This window comes from Ovis canadensis, chromosome 4 (assembly GCF_042477335.2).
Source record: "Ovis canadensis isolate MfBH-ARS-UI-01 breed Bighorn chromosome 4, ARS-UI_OviCan_v2, whole genome shotgun sequence".
In the NCBI taxonomy this organism is placed as follows: domain Eukaryota; kingdom Metazoa; phylum Chordata; class Mammalia; order Artiodactyla; family Bovidae; genus Ovis; species Ovis canadensis.
Window position 1 is genome coordinate 59,257,089 of NC_091248.1, and position 17,932 is coordinate 59,275,020.

General features: G+C 41.7%; 1 protein-coding gene across 6 annotated transcripts in view; it reads right to left on the bottom strand.

Annotated features, from left to right (window-relative positions):
• Positions 1-608: 608 nt before the first annotated feature.
• Positions 609-17,932, bottom strand: part of NAPEPLD (N-acyl phosphatidylethanolamine phospholipase D) — a 99,784-nt gene continuing 82,460 nt past the window's right edge. For all 6 annotated transcript variants that reach the window (XM_069587832.1, XM_069587830.1, XM_069587831.1 and 3 more), the window contains 3 exons: positions 9,731-10,374; positions 6,800-6,914; positions 609-2,420 (listed from right to left, as the gene is read on the bottom strand). In XM_069587832.1, the coding sequence (XP_069443933.1) occupies positions 2,292-2,420; positions 6,800-6,914; positions 9,731-10,374 (888 nt within the window). In that variant the 3' untranslated portion in view covers positions 609-2,291. The remainder of the gene's footprint in view (positions 2,421-6,799; positions 6,915-9,730; positions 10,375-17,932) is intronic.

A 17,932-nucleotide genomic window follows, 5' to 3' on the forward strand; every position in this document is an offset into this window, starting at 1 on the left:
ATTTGATGGCCCCACCCTCTTGGGCAGTGAGTATCAAAGTGTTCCTCCGACCACAGAAGTGAATTTCAATAAAATCTTACATGTTGGTATGGATGCTGGCTAATCAAAGAGAAAAATGAAATTGACTTAGAGGATGAGACAATTAAACTGGAGGGAACAGAGGGGATTTGTCTAATTTTTCAAAATCTGTCTTTGCACATAAAACCCTTCAAAATGTAGATAGGAAAGATGAAGCTCAATGTACTTAAGGAACAAAATGCCAAAGTGGAAAGAATGCTAATGTTGATAAAAATTAAACCGTGGCAGAAGCCTAGAAAAATGAGGCTGGTCCATTTAAAGTGCTTGGAGACCCTCATTTAAACAATACATGTGAAAACAAAGTTAACATTAAGGCCCTCAAGGAGAAAAAATAACTAAGCAAGAGGTGCATGGCTTGCTTCACAGAGACGCGGCAAGAGATGAATTTCCAGTCTGGCCTGCAAGCGAGGAAGGCAACCACAGAGCACTGGCTAGGATTAGGGCGACACGGGCCAGAGCCACTGACCAATAAGCCTGACGCCCGGACTCCTGTCTGCTGGCGAAATAGTCCTTCCGAGTGAAAGTGTTGGTTTGTTTTTTTTTTTCCTTCTGAAGGTTTAGTTTAGGGGGAAATTTTATGTGCTTTAGTGCCCTCCAATCATATACATTCACCTGTATTATACACACATTTCCCCTTAACAGATTTGCTGCATCTTTGTAGCCAGAAATACTGAAATTTTTATAAAGATTATTTACATTTATTTTGGCTATAGCTGCAAATTTACAAAATGCAGGAGATAAAATTGTCAGGCCTCAATGTTTTACTGCCCCTGCCCCTATATATGCTTGAATATATCAAAATATATCAAAAGTAGTAGCCTATTTTCCACGTTCAAATCTACCTATCTGTAGTAGGCAGTGTATTTTCAAAGTGCTTTAAAAAAAACAAACCAGTGACTATTATTTGTTCAGGTTTGGAGGTAGGTGGGAGTCATCCTCTTGTTGCATGTGAGGACACTGAGGCACACACAGTCCACGGCAGAAGCAGGACTGAAGTTCAGAGTGAGTGGCCAACATGCATGTATTACAGGGCACTGCCTGGGTAGCATTTGGTGTAGAAAAACCTGTACTTTGATTATTTTATATGAATAAAATTAATTTTACTGAGACTCGACCAGGAAGACAGAACAGGCTTCTGCTCGGCTCTCCCCCTTAGGAAGGGTCACAGTCACCAAGTGCCTGCAGAGCCCATCTACGACTAAATCCCTGTCTCTTTTTAACCACTAACATCCCACACTGGCTTAATACAAGTAGAATCATGCTTAAGGATCATTTGATATAAAAATATAAGACCTCACACTCATGTAAAACATAGAATACTTAAAAATCTTGCTGACATTGATGAGTTTGAGCTAAGAAACCAGAAAAAAAAAATGAGTATATATACATAGAGAGGAGATAGAATAGGGAAAAAAATAAAAATCCAAAGTATATGGTCTATCAACATATAAGATGTGCATTTGTGTTTTTAAATTATTTCCTTGCAGCTATATTTGTGCTGAGCAGGAATGACTTTTAAATTAAAAGTAGAAAATTTCATAAGTCATGTCTCATAACCACACTTCCCAGCTCAGAGGGCTTCTGCCATAAGGATTGTAGATGTGCCATAGAACATACTGTTCCTCTCTTTAAAAAATTGTCCTTACAAATGATAACTTAGCCAAAACTCCTATGTTTTTATGTTTTAAAAAATAAATCACTTACCATTTGGTATAATCTTAATAGAGCACACATTGCTATAAGCATATGGGAATCAATGTCATCATTTACTCTGTGACTATAAAAAAATGTTTTTCTGTGCAGGCCTCTAAGAAAATCTAGGTAGGTATATAGCCTTGACTTACCTTGCAGAAGGCCCCTAAGAATAAAAAAAGAGAAGTGAGTTTTTAAAAGCAGTTTTTCATAACCTCAAAACTCTACCATGAAAGTAGAATGCTTTAGTTTAAAAAAAAAAAAAAAACCATTGCAGTGTTTATGTCACTGAGACAGGACCTTAAATAATGAGTTGGCTAATGTGGATTTTAATGACCCACCTCTGAACTCTTATTTATATGGACCAGCAATCATATTAGTATCAGGTGATAACAGAACATAAACCTATAGAAGTAGTTTCCAAATGTAAAGAATCATAATATTCATGAATTTCTTACTTAGTCTTTTCACATGTATATCAAACGATGCCTTTTTCATGAAAAGCTCTTATTATGTTCATATTACTCAACGTCTTCATCATCAGTATTAAGGTGTCTTGATTCGCCATGCTTCAGGACAAAAAAATCCTCAGTCTTAAGTCCATATCTTTCTAGAGCTTCACATAGTTTCACTGGAGGCTCTAAATAATGCTGGCAAAGTGCAAAGAAACAAAAATGGAAAAAGATTAAGCACACCTGTATCTGAGGGGACAGTTCAAACAAGATTTCAACTAAAATAATCAACATAGCCCACTTAAAAATAATATCTTTCCGTTTCATTGAAAGATTATCTATGAGTCACTTTCTAACATATAATCATTGTTGATATAAGTGTCACATGTATCAATTTATCTAACACCATGTATGCCAACTTTGGTGCCAACTTAGACTGAACATAGACTGCGTGAACTCTGATCACTATTTTCCCTACATGAAATTCCAGTCTAAACGGAACCAGTGCTAAAGAATTGTTACCAATATTTGGGGAGAATATAGAAACAGATTATAAGGAAGAGCATCTGTGTATAAGCAAACTCTAGAGACGATATTTTTGGCTGCAGAAGGGCTGTCATCCCCAGGCCCCTGCCAGACACCACTTCTGTAGCCTGAGACGTGGAGAGGGAGCTGGAGAAGATTTGACCAGTGGAGTTTCATTGTGTTTCCTCACCTTTTCACAGCTAAAAAAAAAAAAGTGAAGATAGCACACTACTGAAGGATGTTTCAACCTACTCAAATGTTTTCCAGATAAATTAAAACCAATTGAATGTGTTATAAAGTAAAAGGTATAAAAGATAATCATTTCACCAGTTATTTCTCTTTTGAGTTAAATCTGTACATTGGATAGTGGCTATTTTATATCAAATAAAGGGGAAAAAAACAGCTGTTACAGAAAAGGTTTTTTTTTTTCCATTTCAATCAGAAAAGCTGTAAAATGTGAAAGTTAAAGCAGGAGTAAAAATCACCCAGTCTCTACTCTGATCGCCGGCAGAAAGTCTGCTGCTGCCCTTCACACGGTAGTGTCTTGTGAGTACCTGGAGTAGCCAGGTCAGGGAGCCAAATAAGAGCACTGGCCTTCCTGGAGCTTACATCCCAATACACAGACAGGTAAGAAGTGAACAAGCAAGGAAACAGTATTGGGGTGGGTGATACGTTCTGGGGACAAAATAGTATCAGAGGTGGAGGTTTAATTTTAAATCCAACCACCTAAGAAGTCCTCCTGGAGATGGCAACACTTGAATAAACACCTGATGGAGCAGACTGCAGGGGGCTTTATAGGCGACCATTAGAATCACCATGGCTTTGACCTGGGGCGGCGGCGGGGCGGGTCTCCTGGAAGAGAATTGTCCTGATCTGATTTAGGGGTAAAGGTCGCTGCCCTCTGCAGTGTGGAGAACAGACAGCAAGGGGCAGTGTGGCATTGGTGAACGGGATAAGAAGCGGTCAGAGTCCAAATATAGTCTGACAGGTGAGCTGACTGCATTTGGAGAAAGCGGGAGAGAGGATACAGTAAAGATTTTAGCCTGAGGAGCTGGAAGGAGAATTTTGCCATTTGCTGAGATATAAGAGAAACAAGTTTGAGGAAAGAGCAGGAAGTTTAGGATGAAGCTTTTTAACCTTTAGTATGAAGTTTTTGTAACCTGATGGACATCCAAGTGGAGAAAAGTAGGTAAATGTGGATTGTAGGGAAAAACCTAGGTTAGAGAGCTTACAGTGCATAGACCGTGTTTAAAGCCATGAGACTGTTGAGATTCCCCCAGGGAGTAAACAGCTAGAGAAGAGAAGGGGTCCCTGGACTATGGACTCCTAACATTCTCACTGCTGGGAGGGACAGGAGGAACCAGCCACAGACTACGAAGGGCCAGCCGGTGATGCAGTAGGAAAACCAGGCAAGTTTTCTGTGGTTTCGGATGTACAGATCTGCCAACAGTTACTGGCCACACTCAAGTTTTTTCCTCCCTGCTTGCTCACTCCTAGGTTTATCACTGTGTTCAGAGATGTGTTGCCACTGTCTGCTGAGAAACTGAGGTTAACTAAGCATTTGTTATCCTGTATTCCTAGAAATAGCCACTTATTAAGGTTAGCTGATAATAGAAATCCATTGTTAGTCTTTTCTTTGCACATAGGAGATTGCTGATATTATCACCAGTAAAATATAACTTTAATAGCCCAAGTCAAGAAGCTTTCCTTTGCAAAATTGTTTTTAAGAGATTTCAAAATGATGAAACTCTTCCCCACTTCCCCCATGTTCTACCACTCTCAGCCAATAATAAAACACTTACACAATTATCTCACACTAATAATTTCTTTCCTAAACTGTAACTTTAGTTATAAGCTATAATTTGGTATGGATTTTGATGTTGCACTGTCTCTGTGAGTTTCTTCACAGGTCAGTTCTTGGCTGCTTCAACCATCTGGAAGATAACTTGAGAAGTAGGCAAGAAAACTATTTTAGTGCAGGCACTATAGTCCTGCAGGGAAGACAGAAATGCCCCATAGCCCTGGACCAAACAATATGCGTTAATCAAGAGAGTAGATCAGACATAAATATGAGTAAGTGGTGAAAGATCCCAGCAGTCTGGACCCACTAAATGCCAGGCACCAGCCCCAGAAAACTCAAACTGTTCCCTAAGATATAAGATACTCAAAATAGAGACCCTGGTCATTTAAGAAGTTAACATATATTATGTAGTGCCTACCGTTTGTCTCCACCAAAACTAGTGACTTAAATGCTTAAATACATATAAGAAATTCACTCAACGTTCCTCAGATAAAATATATGTACAGTGACCTCTGATTTAAGTGTTGCCAAGTCAAGGACACCCTTAAGCTGCTTATACTGTAGTAAGCAGTTATTACAACTATTTACATGCAGATCATTTTAAACTGTCTGCAAAGCATAGGCTAAACATCCTCCCCACAAATTCTTTATAATTTAGCAAACTCGCAGTCGTCAGATTTACACAACTAATGTCAAAAAGACTAAATGATTTTGTATTTTATGTTTCATTAAGAAGTAAAGATGAAGGTTAGATTTTTAACAGGAGTAAGACTGAATAATACAGTAACTCTTAAAGACTGTGGTTTTTCTCTCCTCTCCTCAAGTTCCCATCTCAGTCAAGAGCATAACCATCTTCCCAATTACCCAAGTTAAAAATCTAGGACTCATCTTTGACTCTTCTGTTTGCAGGGTTTAATAAAATACTATTACTTCATCTAAGTTGCTGAAATATATATGGAACATAAATAAGCATGCTGCTAAGTCACTTCAGTCGTGTTCGACTCTGTGCGACCCACCAGGCTCCCCCACTTATATCTAAATTCATATACATATGGAATGCACCCACACATGGAATAAGACACTGCCACTAAGTATAGCGGTAAACCTGTGTACTCGGGTTTCTCCAAGGACACAGAAACCCATACTCTCTTTCACCCTTGCTATGCCCATGGTCGTTCAGCTGTTGATTCTGCTGTGTCCTCCCAACAGTGTAGTTCAGGACAGTAGGAGTGCAGAGTGGGAACTCTGATGGGACAGAGTAGACAGGGGGCAGGCAGTGTATTAATTATGGAATAAGATGCAACCAGGGAGAAGGCAGGCCAGAAAAGGACAGAGAGAGGGACTGCTTAAAAAGCAGAGGACTCCTTGCAGAGAGGCGCTGGAATGTGGAAGGTGCCACAGAGAGCAAGGAGAAGCAGCCCAGTTCACTTGTCCATTCCTAAGTTTTGCTTAGGACAGGCCCTGGCTCCAGGAGAGGAGAGAAAGCTTTTTGCTAAGCTTCTGTTTGATCCCACAACTCTGCCTAGTAGCAGATTCTAGGTCCCGGGTACCTTATAGGAAAATGAAGTCTTCTCTACTAGTCTAGGAATAAAACCACCATTTACTTACCCCGGTGCCTGGCACACAGCAGACACAGAATCAGTGTTTACTGGACAAATAACACTTCGGAAAAGCTCCAAGCTGTCCAGCCTCACTTTCCCTGCTGCTCTTGGTAGCATTCACACTCTGGCTGAACTCACTGCTCACCATCTCCATGCCCACACTTCCCTCCTCTTGAGATGCCTTCTTCCTTACCTTCTCACAGCCAAGTTTAAATGTCATCTCTTCCATGAAGCTCTCTATGATCCCTTCAATCAGTAACAGTCCCTGACTCTGAGAACCCTTTATCTGTCCCACTTTTTATAACACTTACTTTTAGAGTAATTCCATACATATCTTGTATCTTCCATTAAATAAAAGCCTGCCTTGAGAGGAATGACATGATTCATTTTTCTGTTTCCTAAGACCACACATATTTTTGATTATATAAATAATTCACAAGACCCCATGCAATGAAGAGGTTTTTTTCACTGTATATAAATATTGTTTTACTAATTAATAATTTACCATCCTAATTCACGTTGATGACTGTGATGACCACACAGGTTCAGATTCTAGTCTGGTTTCTGAACACACTGCCAGGTACACTGATGCCTGAATCCTATCCTGTGTCAGACACACACTGAGTTACTATGACCACAGTCGTACTTACCTCACTTGCTAAGGCAAAAGTTCCCCAGTGAATTGCCACAGACTTCTTTGCCTGAACATCAGTGTGAATCTTTACAGCCTCTTCTGGGTCTACATGCTGGTACTTCATAAACCACCTTAGAAAACAGTAATTTATTAAATATGGCCTTTGAAATATACACTAAATTCTAATTACTGCTTCATCAACCTTTAAGATTCTACACAAGAGTAAGTCACAGTAGTCAAAACCATCTCCCTCAGACCACTAAAATATTTTTTGTATAAACTGCTATACAGTAGGTAAGTCTCAAGCAAAACTCCCCTTTGACTACTAAGATTTTGTTCCACATGTATTTTCATTTTACTGAGGATTTATTCTGAAGAAATGTCTTATCTTAAAAAGATATCTTGCAGTCTTGCTATTAATCAAAGAAGTGGAATAATGGGTAACAAATTAAAAATCAAAACTTCAATTGCAAAATAACCTGAATAACTTACAGAAACCATTTTTTAACATGCTAAAGTGAACAGCAAACAAAAATAACTGTATAATTTGTAATATCAGGAGCAAAAATAAATCCAGTTACTAATCAAGGATTTAATTAAACATCATACAACCAAAGATGAAGTGTGAGGTTTGGTAAGAAAAAAGGGGACTTCGGGGGACTGGACAGAGTGTAGAAATGCTGACTGGCTGCCTCACACCTGGGAAGAGCAGAGCTCTGGAGACACGGGGCCTGGGCATGAACCCTGGCTCTACCGATTCCTGGGAATGCCTTGGCAGCCACTTCAAATTCTCCAGCTTGCATTTCCTTTGTCTGTGAAATAGTAGCTATTCCCACTTCACAGAGGGGTTGTGAGCATTAAACAAGACAGAGTTTATTCAAAGCATCAAATACAGCACCGACTTAGTTGACGAAACCATCACTTTGAGGACGAAGAATTACTTCTGATAAGTAAAATGTACTATCTATAAGTAAATCTGTTGCTTTCCCAGCCACCACTTTAGAAAAACAGCAGTGTCTTCACATTATTTATATCCTGGGTCTGCTACTGTCAGCTGATGCCACAGTTCAAACTAAGCAATCTGGCTCCAGCAGGGAGCTGCTCTGGTTTTTAGAGACATTATGGAAGAGCCAGTCTATCTGCAGCAGCACAAGGGGTGTTGTCGATGGTGAGGAGCTGCAGGGCTCAGGACAGAGCCCTGTGTTCTGTTCAGCAGAGGAGAGAAGCACTTGCTCTGCTGTATCTCCTGACTCTCAGAAGTCAGGGCAGGCTGAAGACAGTCCCTACTGGTTCTACTGTAGAAATCAGGTGTTTTCTACTGATTTTCTGAAACTTGTACTTCAAAAAAATACACACACTACTTTCTACCTTCATGTCTGTCTGAAATAAATTTAAAATGTTCACTCTGGTATAAAAATTAAAAACGTAAAATCCTACCTGACTTGGATAGGAAACTTGATGACAGGGGATCCCAGATGTAAGGATGAAAACATTCTAAGATCACTGAAAATCATTTTGGGTGTAATCGTCTTGCATTTATAGACTACTTTGAAATGTCGCTGATAACATTATTTCTAAAACTTTAGTATTGACCAGATAGCTGGATTGCAGAGTAGAGGCTACCATGATTTAATTATTTAGAGCAAATACTGTCCCCTCCCCGATCCTTCACCCATCTTAGGAACAAGACAGCTACAGTACAAGCAGGAGGGGAATTATGAGTGCATCTGTGTACTTAGGCCATACACATTGTATCATCACCCATATATAGGACATATGTATCTTGCTATATATGAAAACTTATTTTCATAGTTACATATAAGAAGTATTCTAATATACTAAGAAGATATATTGAATAAGGATCAATACCATATAAAACTGATGTGTAAACAGGTTGATATTCTGAGAGATTTCACAGAATTCAGAACTATGTGGAAAAGGGAAATTCTGGCAATGTTACTGATTCATAATAGGTTTTAATAAGGTAAAACTATCTAGTTCCTTAAATGAAGAAACTAGGGGGAAAAAGGGAGAAATAATGGTTTCAATGAACTTAAAAAAAAGTTTTAAGTATAACAAAATCAGGACAAATGATCAGATTCGCTCAGTTCATCTGTGTCAGTGTCCTTCTCTTTGTAGGACTGCCTAAATAAAATGCCATCCCACATACCATTCTGTCTGCATACATGACCCACACATGCACCTTAGAAAAGAAAACATTTTCAAAATTAGCCCTTATCTCATTATTTTCAGTGTTTATTTTCTCTTCATGTGTACATATCAACCATAGTCCACTGAAATCTAACCAAGTTCTTTGAAATCACTCCTTTTTTTCTTTAAATAGTGTTAAGGAAAAGATAGGCAGTGGATGGGTCTCAAATGCTAGGGAGACCTTTATCTGCTCTGAAGTCAGGTGATGAGCGCAGAGGTTGGAAGGCCAGTGAAGCCATCAGTCGTGAAACTGTGTCTTGACCCGACTAACTTCACCGCTGACTGAAGTGAGACCATCGCCAGGGAATGATGCTAAAGGCCAAATCCTTGCCTTTTCGGCCCTCAACACAGGGCAGGAAATGGGGGCAGTCCAGTCATGGAGCAAAAGGTGGTTCTTTCTACAAGGAGAGTACCTTCCATGTGAAAGGCAAAGCTGGGGTCAGATTTGGTTATCGGCTGATGGGTTTAACTTTAGTCGGAATAGTACATGAACTTTGCGCTAGGTATAGTATTTCTTTAAACTGTGGTATTTTTTCTTGGCAATATAATATCTGATTTTGAATAATTTAACTGATATGACTAATTAAAATGTTCTAAAACTGAGTCTGACGCACAAGCCCCTACCCAATGTATTACAAAGACCACCCATAAAATCACAGATTACATGTATCGTAACTACTTTGAGCCCAGTTGATTTACCATTTAGCAGGACTGCTTTCTCTGGACATCTACATACCTTGGTTCATACGCTCCAATGGGAATAGCTGCAAGGTCAAAAGGGCCAAATCTTTTTCCTATCTCTTCAAAAGCAGAGCAATAACCAGTATCACCTGCAAAAAAAAATCGGTTCCAAGGCCCCAAGACAGACCAGCTGCCCCAGAGAACCTTGTTGTCATCCATCAGAGTCCTTTTACACCAGTGCTGGGAAGGCGTGAACACAAAGGTGACCTTGTCATGTCCGGGGACACAGTTCTCCTCCCACCAGTCCAGCTCGATCACATTCTCACAGCCGCACTTCTGCATCCAGTCCAGGAGCCCCAAGGGCACAAACCATCTCAGCTCGTTACCGAATCGCTCATTGAGAGCGATGACAGAATTGTAATCCAGGTGGTCGTAGTGGTTGTGGCTGACAAGGACTGCGTCTATGCGGGGCAGCTCGTCGACGGTGCATGGGGCACGACGAAACCGCTTGGGACCCACGCGCTGGGATGGGGAGGCCCGAGCACTGAAGATGGGGTCTGTGAGCAAGATGAGCTCGTCCATTTCCACCATCACTGTCGCATGTCCCAGCCATGTGACTCTTAAGCCAGCTTCCCTCACTCCAGCTTCTTCAGGGTCATCAATAAAATATGGCTTAAGTATCGGGAGTTCTTTATCAAGCTATGTGTACAAAGAAAGGCAGCAGTTAATTTAAAAACAAACAAGGTATATATCATGATGAGCACATTTTGACCTAAATTATAGAGAGAAGGGTTATTTGAGAAGAACTGAAGTCATTTGATAAATCTTTTTTTCTCTTTTGCTTTTCTACTGAAAATGCATACTTTTCTAAATCAGACACAGTAATCACTATACAGTAATGTAAGATCTTACTCGCAAATACAACTGACAAAGGGAAAAGTAAATTGAAAACTTTGAGTACTGCTGACTTTACTAAATACTTGTAAAGGCTCTCTTCTGTGTGCCAGCAGCTGACTGACCTAGATGCCGTTCTTTTGCTCAATGAATGCAAAACTGCCTCAGGAGGTCAGCCTCTAGACATAGTCAAGAAAACCTTTGACGACATAAGTGCAGATCCTGGATCTCTCATGAACCTAACTTTCTGAGTACACAGAATTCAAAGCAAAAGACTGTGATCACTGCTGGACAATCACACGCAAAGATGATTCTCCTCATTTTCCTTTGAAGTTTTCTACCACTAATCAAACCAAAGTGAAACGTGGTCCTGACGTGATAAGATGATCACTTTTGGGCGTAAGCAGGTGTGAACCAATAACTTATTCTACATTTAATCCTTGGGTTAAGCAACAAGAAGCTGTGCTTTAGGGTCATGCATGCGTGCACGCTGTCACTTCAGTCATGTCTGACTCTTTGCGACCCTGTGGACAGTAGCTCGCTGGGCTCCTCTGTCCATGGGATTCTCCGGGCATGAATACTGGAGTGGGTTGCCATTTCCTTGTCCAGGGGATCTCTCCAACCCAGGGACTGAACCCGCATGTCCAGCAGCTCCTGCACTGCAGATGAGTTCTTTACCGCTGAGCCGCCAGGGGAGCTCGTTTTAGGGTCATGTTCCTGGGTTCTATAAAACTTTCACAAACTGCGCTTTGCTGTTCTGCCACTGAGCTGTACTGAGGTCTCTCCCAGGAAGCCACTCGTGAAACTTGCCAAGTATGTCCCATGAGGCTGTCTTTAGAACTGGGTACCCACTCAACCTCCACCCCACCTTCCCACTCACCCCAGAAACATTTCTCTCAATTCCCTGTACCAGGAAAAGCTCTTCTTTTCCAGAGCAATTTATTCATTTGATTGTCACTGGGAGAAAATTCATGCTTCGATGTTTGCTTGGACTAGGAAGTTCAGAGTAAAGGCTGAAGCTGTGCCATCCACGTGCAGGATGGGACAGGGAAGGACACTTCGGCAGGGAGTGATGGAAAAGGTTTCTGTCCTAACTTAATCTTGAAACTTCACTGTTCTACCCTAATGGTCCACTTCCTCTTCTGTTTATCGATCTGTCCAACCACTAGGAGAACAGTATAGAGAGTCCTTAAGAAAACTAAGAACTACCATACGACCCACCAGTCCCCCTACAGGGCATACACCCCAAGGAAACCAGAACTGAAAAAGACATGTACGCCAGTGTTCACTGCAGCACTGTGTGTAATAGCTAGGGTGTGGGAGCGACCTAGCTGTCCTTTGAGAGATGAATGGATAAGGAATTTATGGTACACATACAAAATGGAACATTCCTCAGCTATTTAAAAAGAAGACCATGCATTTCAGTCAGTTCTAATGAGGTGGAAGAACTTAAAGCCTATTATACAGAGTTAAGTCAGACAGAGAAAAACAGACCGTATGCTAAACAGACCGTATACCGTATATTCCGTATACATGGAGTCCTGAAAGACAGTACCAACGATCCTCCATACAAGGCAGCAAAGGAAACACAGATGGAAAGTAGACAGACTTCTGGACTCAGTGCAGGAAGGCAAGGCTGGGGTCATCTATTAGAGCAGCACTGAAACATACATTATAACTTGTAAAATACATGACCACCGCAGGGTAATGTGTGAAGCACGGCATGCGAAGCTGGTGCTCTGTGAAAACCTGCAGGGACAGGCTGGAGCGGAAGGTGCGAGTGGGGTTCAGGATGGAGGGGACACATATGCCTATGGCCAATTCACAATGATGTCTGGCAAAAAAAAAAAAATCAGAATATTTTAAACTAATTATCCTCCAAGTAAAATGAATAAACTTTTAAAACACACAAACTAAGAGGAACACACCACCACTCATCAGGATAGAAATGCCACTGGTAACTGCAGTGGGGGATCACCTTGGAACAGTCAAGAGTGTCCACTATTAAAAACTCTATGTTCAGTCCTAGAAAGGAGCTGGTTAAAAGGAAACATGCTAGCCATATTCTCCGAAGGGAAACCAGTAAAGCTACTAAAGGAGGACACTATGAAGGTTCTGTGAATGGTAAGCAGACCTACATTTGATCTGTATTCACACCCCTGGGCTTATATCCAAAAGAAACACTAATTAAAAAAAATATATATATATATGTGTGTGTGTGTGTGTATATATATATATATATATATATATATATATATGCACGTCACATTCACTGCAACATGCTGTTCACACCTGGAAGCCAGCAACAAACTGGCCATCAGCACAGGATGGTTCAGGAAGACGGGGTACATAGAAGGGAAAATTACTCAGCCATGAAACTCAATGAAATCAGACATTTGCAACAAAAACTCTCACGACCAAAAATGAATGATAAACCATACTAGAATACCATATAACCTGCAAGTGCTATCTGACCAAAGGTACAAACACATCAATTTCTAAAGGGAAACAGACTCAACAAACGTAGAAAAGAAAATTAGGGTACCGAAAGGGAAATGCTGGGAGGAAAGAAGAAACAATCTATTTGGAATTAATACCTACATACTGACGGATCTAAATCAGTAAGAAACCTGGCCCAGCTGGCTGGCACAGAGAAACTTCTTCACACTGGAATAACCTATATGGGACAAGACTCCAAAAAAGACTAGGTGTACACATCACGATATGTGAATCGAGACGCTTGTCCCCTAAAGCATACGCAACAGTGTTAATCAACACTAGTCCCACATGAACGAAAAATGAAACGACAATCTACAACGGAAAGAAGCTGACTCAACTCCCCACATGCCTGGCTCCTCAGGCATAGTATTTCATCCCTGGAGCCTGAGCTGGCTGTAACCTAATGCTGCACAGTCACGGGGCCCAGGGAGCTGGGAGGCATGTGGTAAGAGAGTATCCCCCCTGGACCTGTCGTGCCTGGAACCTCAGGATGGGACCAGACTGTCCTGGTACAGGAGGGTCACTAGACAAGGAAGGTAAGCAAGGGCTGGAAAAACACGACTGACTCTGGGCTGCAAGCTTTGCAGCATCACCTGGCTTCCATATATCCTGGTGCTCCAGGTCCCCACAGAAGCCGCCTTCCTTGGAGACCCAAGCCCAGGAGATACAGAACTCAGCCCCAATCCTTGGCATAAGCTGACACCTGTTCAGAGTAAAGGGTATCATTAAAAACTCTACACATATAGTAAATGCTGGGGAAGGTGTGGGGAAAAGGAATCCTCCTAGCCTTCTGCTCAGAAGGTAAACTGGTAATAGCCACCACCGAGGACACCATGCAGGTTTCTTAAAAAACTAATTATTGCTACATTTGATCTGTAATCACACATCTGTGCTTATATCAGAATGAAACTGTAATAAATTCGTTCACCTGAAGTTCCAGGCCCCAGCTGCTTATCATCAAACAGATATGAGGAAGACATCAAATGGATATAAAAGGGGGCACTCAGCCATGACACACAGTGAATAAGTACAGTTAAACAGTGGACAGGGAAGCACTCTCACAACCAGCAGCAAGTCAGAAAAAGAGCACTAGCATACACGGTCACCCCAAGAAGGATCTAAAAACTGACACAAAAACACCAATTTGTAAAACAGACACAGACTCACAGGCTTAAAAAAAGAAATCTAGGGTTACCAAAGGGGAAAGCTGGGAGAGAGAAATAACCTTGCAGTTTGGGATGAACATCTGTACACTGACAGGTATAAAATAGGGAAAAAAATCTGGATCTACTGTCTAGTACAGGGAACTCTTCCCAACACTGTGGAGTAACTTACATGAGACAACAGTCTGATAAAGACTAGATGTACACCTCAGTGAACTGAATCAAGCTGCTTCACACCCAAAACAAACGTGGCAGTGTTAATCAACTCTATTCCAACATTAACTAAAAAACGACAATCTAAAAGGGAAAGAAAGTGAAGTTGCTCAGTCATGTGTGACTCTGTGACCCCATGGACTGTCGCCCGCCAGACTCCTCCACCCATGGGGTTCTCCAGGCAAGAATACTGGAATGCATTGCCATTTCCTTTTCCAGGGGATCTTCCCAACCCAGGGATCAAACCCAGGTCTTCCACACTGCAGGCAGACTCGACCATCTGAGTCACCAGGGAATCTCAAAAGGGAAAAAAGCTGACTTTATTCCCCATGTGCCTGGCTGCTTGGGGCTGGTATTTCATCCCTGGTATCTGAAGCTGGATCCTAAGGCAGGACTCATGGGGCTCAGGGAGCTGGAAAGGGTGCACCAAGAAAGCAACCCCCTTGGACCTGTGGTGCCGGGAAACTCAGGCTGGGACCAGACTGTCTTGATGCAGGAGGGCCATCCAACAAGTAAGCTAAAAGCTAAGTGCATGGAAAACAAGTCAGACCCCCTGGGATGCAAGAGCTTTGAAAAGTCAGCTAGATTCTACGTCTCCTGGTGCTCGGGGACCACACCTCCGGTCTCCTTCCTTGGAGACCCCACCACAGAGGACAGCAACCTCAGCACCCATCCTTGACATAAGCTGAGATGTGTCCCAGGGTTAAGGGTAAGGGGTGGAAGAATTGAGACAGCATCTCCTCTGGCACCCAGGGTTCCCAGGAACAACCCAGGAGCAGGTCTCACCCTAGTCGTCCTGTTCCCTGTAGAACCAGTGCCTGGAATGAGCAAATACTGCTGCCTGGTAACAACAACTGGGAAACTAGTGCTGAGGTGAATTGCCGCATAAGACCTGCGGAGCTTTTCATGAAACCTCCCCTAGAGAAATGTACTGGTAGGTAATGACGAGAAAACACAATAGAGGGTGAATTTCAGGATACGCAATGAGGTAAATTTTAGCCACAACGTTCTATCGGGTGGAGGGAGGGGAAGCCTAGGAGCACCTCCATAGCTCATTAGTAGAGAAATGCAAATTCTAACTACAAGATTATGGAAGTTCCTTAAAAAATAATTAGAGCTAAATTATCTGTAATCCCATTCCTGGGCACATACCTGAAAGAAACTATAAAAATTTCTACACCTGAAAATTCACTGCAACACAATTTCAATAGCCCAGACTTGGAAGTCAAGACCAAACTGTCCATCACCAAAGAGATGCATAAGGAAGGCAGGGTCCATACATACAAGGGAATATTACTCAGCCATGAAACAGAATGAGTCAGACCATTTACAACGACAGTGATGCATCTGGAAAAGCTCATTCTATGAGAAGCAAGTCAGATAAGGACCAATAGCATATGAAAGCACCTCCACGACCCATCTAAAAACTGATACAAATCCATCAATTTGTAAAACAGACTCACATCTCAGTATTTCTGAATCAAGGTGCTCACACCTAAAACAAACAAAACCATATTAATCAACTCTACTTCAACACGGGAACCCCATGAACAGCATGAAAAGGCAAAAAGATATGACACTGAAAGATGAGCCCCCCCGGGTCAGCATGTGTCCAATATGCTCCTGGGGAAGAGCGGAGAAATAGCTCCAAAAAGAATGAAGAGGCTGAGCCAAAGTAGAAACGATGCCCAGCTGTGGATGTGTCTGGTGGTGAAAGTAAAGTCGAATGCTGTTAAGAACAATATTGCACAGGAACCTAGAATGTTAGGTCCATGAATCAAGGTAAATTGGAAGTGGTCAAACAGCAGATGGCAAGAGTGAACATCGACATTTTAGGAATCAGTGAACTAAAATGGACTGGAATGGGCGAATTTAATTCAGATGACCGTTATATCTACTATCGTGGGCAAAAATCCCTTAGAAGAAATGAAGTAGCCCTCATAGTCAACAAGAGTCCTGAAAGCAGTACTTGGGTGCAATCTCAAAAATGACAGAATGATCTTGGTTCGTTTCCAAGGCAAACCACTCAACATCACAGTAATCCAAGTCTATACCCCAACTATGGATGCCGAAGAAGCTGAAGTTGAATGGTTCTATGAAGACCTACAAGACCTTCCAGAACTAACGCCAAAAAAAGATGTCCTTTTCATTAGAAGAGATTGGAATGCAAAAGCAGGAAGTCAAAAGATACCTGGAGTAACAGGCAAGTTTAGCCTTGGAGTACAGAATGAAGCAGGGCAAAGGCTAACAGTTTGCCAAGAGAACACACTGGTCATAGCAAACACCCTCTTCCAACAACACAAGAGACGGCTCAACACATGGATATCACCATAGGGTCAATACCAAAATCTGATTATATTCTTTGCAGCTAAAGGTGAAGAACATTTATACAGTCAGCAAAAACAAGCCCTGAAATAATTATGGCTCAGATCATAAGCTCCTTATTGCAAAATTCAGACTTAAACTGAAGAAAGGAGGGAAAACCACTAGGGCTTCAGGTATCACCTAAATCAAATCCCTTATGATTATACAGTGGAAGTGACCAATAGATTTAAGGGATTAGATCTGGTAGACAGAGTGCCTGAAGAACACTGTACAGGAGGCAGTGACACAAACCATGCCCAAGAAAAACACTGCAATAAAGCAAAATGCTTGTCTGAGGAGGCCTTACAAATAGCTGAGCAAAGAAGAGAAGTGACAAGCAAAGGGGAACGGGAAAGATACACCCAACTAAGAATAGCAAAGAGAGGTAAGAAAGTGTTCTTAAGAGAACAATGCAAAGAAATAGAGGAAAACAACAGAATGGGAAAGACTAGCGATCTCTTCCGGAGAAGGCAATGGCATCCCACTCCAGTACTCTTGCCTGGAAAATCCCATGGGTGGAGGAGCCTGGAAGGCTGCAATCCATGGGGTTGCTAAGGGTTGGACACGACTGAGAGTCTTCACTTTTCACTTTCATGCATTGGAGAAGGAAATGGCAACCCACTCCAGTGTTCTTGCCTGGAGAATCCCAGGGACAGGGGAGCCTGGTGGGCTGCCGTCTATGGGGTCGCACAGAGTCAGACACGACTGAAGCGACTTAGCAGCAGCAGCAGCAGCGATCTCTTCAAGAAAATTAGAGATACCAAGGAACATTTCATGCAAAGATGGGCACAATAAAAGACAGAAATGGTATAGACCTAACAGAAGCAAAAGAGATTAAGGGGTTGGGAAGAATACACAGAAGAACTGTACAAAAAAGATCTTAGTGACCTGGATAACCACGATAGTGCAGTCACTTAGAGCCAGACATCATGGAGTGTGAAATCAAATCGGCCTTAAGTAGCATTACTACGAACAAAGCTAATGGAGGTAATGCAATTCCAGCTGAGCTTTTTTCCTAAAAGATGATGCTGTTAAAGTGCTACACTCAATATGCCAGCAAATTTGGAAAACTTAGCAGTAGCCTCAGGACTGAAAAAGGCAGGTTTTCATTCCAATCCCAAAGA